The sequence below is a fragment of the Corvus brachyrhynchos genome, unplaced genomic scaffold (assembly GCF_000691975.1).
Source record: "Corvus brachyrhynchos isolate BGI_N302 unplaced genomic scaffold, ASM69197v1 scaffold99, whole genome shotgun sequence".
Lineage (NCBI taxonomy): Eukaryota > Metazoa > Chordata > Aves > Passeriformes > Corvidae > Corvus > Corvus brachyrhynchos.
In genome coordinates, this window is record NW_008239778.1 from 606478 (window position 1) to 610380 (window position 3903).

Below are 3903 nucleotides of genomic sequence, written 5' to 3' on the forward strand. Positions count from 1 at the left end.
CCTGTGAGGGGAGCTCGGGGGGCTCCGCCGGCCCCTTCCCGGTCCTTTGGGCAGCGCTTCCCTGCGGGAATCCCGGGCATGGAGACCGCGGGCATTCCCACGAAGGAGTTGAAGTGAGTGGTGCGCGCGGAGGGGCGCGAGGCGCGGGTCTGAGGGCAGCTCCGAAAAGTGGCCCCAAGCGGTTACGTAAATCGCCGAGAATTAGCGAAACTTGTGTTTGTGCGTATTAACGAGGAGTTACACAAATTGGCAGCGTTGCGTAGTCATATGAAATAGAGGAGAAAAGCTGATTTTTCTGGTTTGGAAGGTCGGTACTGGAGTGGTTCAGGGAGGCTTATGGGGCTTTTCTGGGTCCTTGGCACTTCCCGGAGCTCTGTTAATGTGTAATGAGGGCACGAGCATCTGCACTTTTGTAATATACAGGGTGTCTGAACTTGTCACTTTCTGTTAGGAAGAAGCAGCTTGAGTAAATATTGAGCTTCTGCTTTTACGGTGTGTTTACAGTGCGTCTTCGTTCTGTGGCGAGAAGTGCTGGTGTCCTGTCCGGGCTCTATTCCCTACAGAAACCTCCTTAGATGGGATTTGGGTGACGGCCTGTGACAGGAAAACTTAAAAAACCAAACCAACAAGCTGACAATAGTTCAAATATCTCAAAAATCCTTCGAAGGCTGTGTTATGAGCACTGTGACGCTGAGAAATTCTCTGCTATAGAATCATTTGAGGATTAGCATCGCTGATGCTAAATAATGACTTCAGTAGGTTGCTTGTATTTAGGAGAATTTCTGTCAGTAATGACTGATGGCTTCAACATTATTTCAGTTTTGTTTAATCAGGTAATTGTCTTACGAAATTAGTAACTGGACAGCGTTCCAAAGTGATACATCTCTGGTGGCAGAATTAGATCTGCAGCCTACCTACATTTTTTTTTTCCCCTGGAAATTTGTTTTGGAGTAGCTTTTGGGTGACTTCAGCGTAGTCTTACAAAGATATACTATTAGTGAGGGAAGTTATGGATCATTTTAAAGTGTTATGCAAGGTCATTTTCCAGCTTTTCCACGTACATTGTGTGTCACCTTGAGCAGGCAGTTGATTGTGGGATAAAAATACAGCCTTAACAATGGGTGTATTGGTGGGATTCACTGGTTATCAGTGTTTATAAGGTCATTGTAGAACCCTAAGATGGATGGAAAATTAATAATTATTATTTTTTAAGCCTGTCTGTCATGTAACAAGACTGACAGTAAAGTGAATCTCTTTTAGAAGTTCTGGTACTGAAATGACCATTTTGTAAAGAAGCAACAGATGAGTCCTATGATGTGAATGTTGAGAGGAACAGTGGCTTTGCTTGGTTCTGATCAGAACTTTGTATTTTTGGGAGCTGGAGATTACATTTGTCCTTGCCTACAGACAGGCACATGATCGATTCAAATCAACAATAAATTCTTTTAAACCTTGAGCTTGTAGAATTAACCACATTAAATCTATTATGAAAAACACAATTCACTGTGTGTGGTAGGACGTGATTGCAGCTTTTGTAACAACCCAGTGAGTGTGGTGGGAACGCCACAGTTTTTTTTCAGCATTGCTGCCCCTACATTTGTCCTTTTGTGTTGGAAGCAATGCTGAATTCCACAGGATCTGGAAGACCCTTATCAATCTCTTGATTTTCATGGGCTAGTCCTTCAGGGCATAGCTTTAACTTCGGGAAGATGGCATCCCTCAGCAGCGAGGATGCATGTCAGCATTCCGAGGGGCTCTCCCTGAACGATTTGGAGAGCCTGCCCAACTTGCGCAGCCGCTCTGCCAGCATCAGCAGCACCGGCTCCAGCGGCCGCGTGCAGCTCCGGCACAGGGTGGCCCAGCTGATGGCGTGTGTGGAGGACATCAGCTCGGATGATGAGATCCACGAAGAAGTGTCTCGCACTCTAGATGAAGCTTTCCTCCGCTGGGGGAAAAAGCTGAAGGATAAGTGGCAAGAATTCAGGTTTTGTTCCCTCCAGTTGGTTGTTTTCGTGGTGGTGTCGGGGCTGACAAATAGATTTCTGATTGATGAAAAATGACAGAAATTCTGTGGGGAAATCAGACTGTTCTTAGGGGAGAGTGCATATCCACATTTCAATTTTAGCAAAAAAAAATTTGGGGTTTTCTGTTTGTTTTTAGACTACACTTAGTTACCTGGAATGTGGGCACAGCTTCTCCCCCTCCCGATGTCACGAGTTTACTTCAGCTGAACTCACTGGGCCCGACCACGGATATGTACATTATAGGGTGAGTGTATATTAAAGAACTTGCTTTGTGAGTTCATTGCAAAACTGCTGGGTCTCAACATGGTCTGTTTTGGGAGGACTGTCTGATGTGGGAGATGGTTTAACACTATTGCTACCAGAGGGTGAAGAGTTAACTTAGTCTAACTAGAGTATTGTCTTAGAAGAGAGATGATTTATAGCAGTTATCTGCTGCTATTTTGTGTCAGAATGCAGAACATCTTTTTTCTAAACACACAAAAACTTTTGGCTGCTGTTTTCCTTGTTAGCGTGTAAAGGCATGCTCATTTTGATATGGAAGTTATGGAAAATTCTGGATGTTTTAAGGGAGTTAGTGCAAGCTTGTTAGTCTCAATTTATCACTCTGTTTTCCAAACTTTGTTGAAATTCTTAAGTCCTTACATTCAGGTTATTTGTTACAACACATCTTAAGTTTGGCATTGTCTGAAACTCTGTCTTAAGGTGTATATAACCTCCTTTAATTTTATTTTCCTCAGTGTCAGATGTGTTAAATTTGTGTGTGGGTTAAACTGCTTGAATGAAAGACTGAACAGCAGGAAATTTCTGGGGTCTGTGTTCTGCAAAGTTCCTATGAATTCTGTCCAAAACAAACTGGTGCAGTGTGAGTAATTGTGATATATTCAGCTTACAGGAGGTGAACTCAAGAATCACAAATTTTCTGTCTGACTTGGCATTTGATGATCCATGGAGCGTTTTTTTCATGACTGTATTGTCTCCCTTGGGGTATATCAAGGTAATTATTTACATCTCTCTTAAGTGTCACAGCAACTGAAGGAAAATATCTTACATTTTTTTCCTCAGATGCTCCATAAAAGATAAGTTGATGGTGTTTTTTGCAGGTGTCTGTCACTTCCATAGGTACACGTATGTTAGAAGTGATTCTTCATCACACTTGTGTTTTCCTGTTTTTCATGTGATGTGAACTTACACTGAACAGCATATTTCTTGTGGCCACAATGTCTTTATCTCTCTCTTGTTTGTAGAAAAGGTTTTTGCTCTGTGCAGTATTGGGGAACTGTATTGTGATGCTTCTAATGTAGTCTTGCACTATAAATATCCCAAGCAGTGGCAGTGATTTTCATTAAGATTGGTAAGGCTCCTTTATCTTGGTTTTTTTTCCAATTTGTTTGCAGGTGAAAATAAATTGCATATGTGTAAAACAGGATTTTAGTGGGTGTATATATTTACCTGAGGACTTAATTTTTGGTTGAAGACCTATAATATTATTTGGGAATTTTAATGACAAGATTTTGGGGTCATATCAGGGACATAAGATCAGCTAAAGTACTGGCTATTTTAATAATGAAAACAATAAACGTAGAAAGATATCCTGAATTTCTCTAATAAAGAGAAATTAAAAGCCTTTTGTAGTGTTTTTTTAAACCAGCATTATTTCAGGCTGATTTTGCTGAGGTGATTGCATTATCTGCGTGCTAATCAGACTCAGTAGTTGTGCTGTTCTTTTAATTGTAATTAAACAAAACAAAGGACCCATTGGGAATTACAAAAAGGAAAAAACCCACATTGTTCATTCTGGCCTAAGTCACTGCTGATAAAATTTCAAAATCTGGCCGTGGGCTGACATTCAGGCCCTGTATACACACAGTTAAAAGAATTC

General features: G+C 41.4%; 1 protein-coding gene across 1 annotated transcript in view; it reads left to right on the forward strand.

Annotated features, from left to right (window-relative positions):
• Nucleotides 1-1545: 1545 nt before the first annotated feature.
• INPP5K (inositol polyphosphate-5-phosphatase K) overlaps nucleotides 1546-3903 on the forward strand; it is a gene marked incomplete at its 3' end in the record, with an annotated part of 11190 nt that continues 8832 nt past the window's right edge. The window contains exons 1-3 of the mRNA XM_017742956.1: nucleotides 1546-1984; nucleotides 2161-2268; nucleotides 2910-3018. Coding sequence (XP_017598445.1) covers nucleotides 1710-1984; nucleotides 2161-2268; nucleotides 2910-3018 — 492 coding nt within the window. The remainder of the gene's footprint in view (nucleotides 1985-2160; nucleotides 2269-2909; nucleotides 3019-3903) is intronic.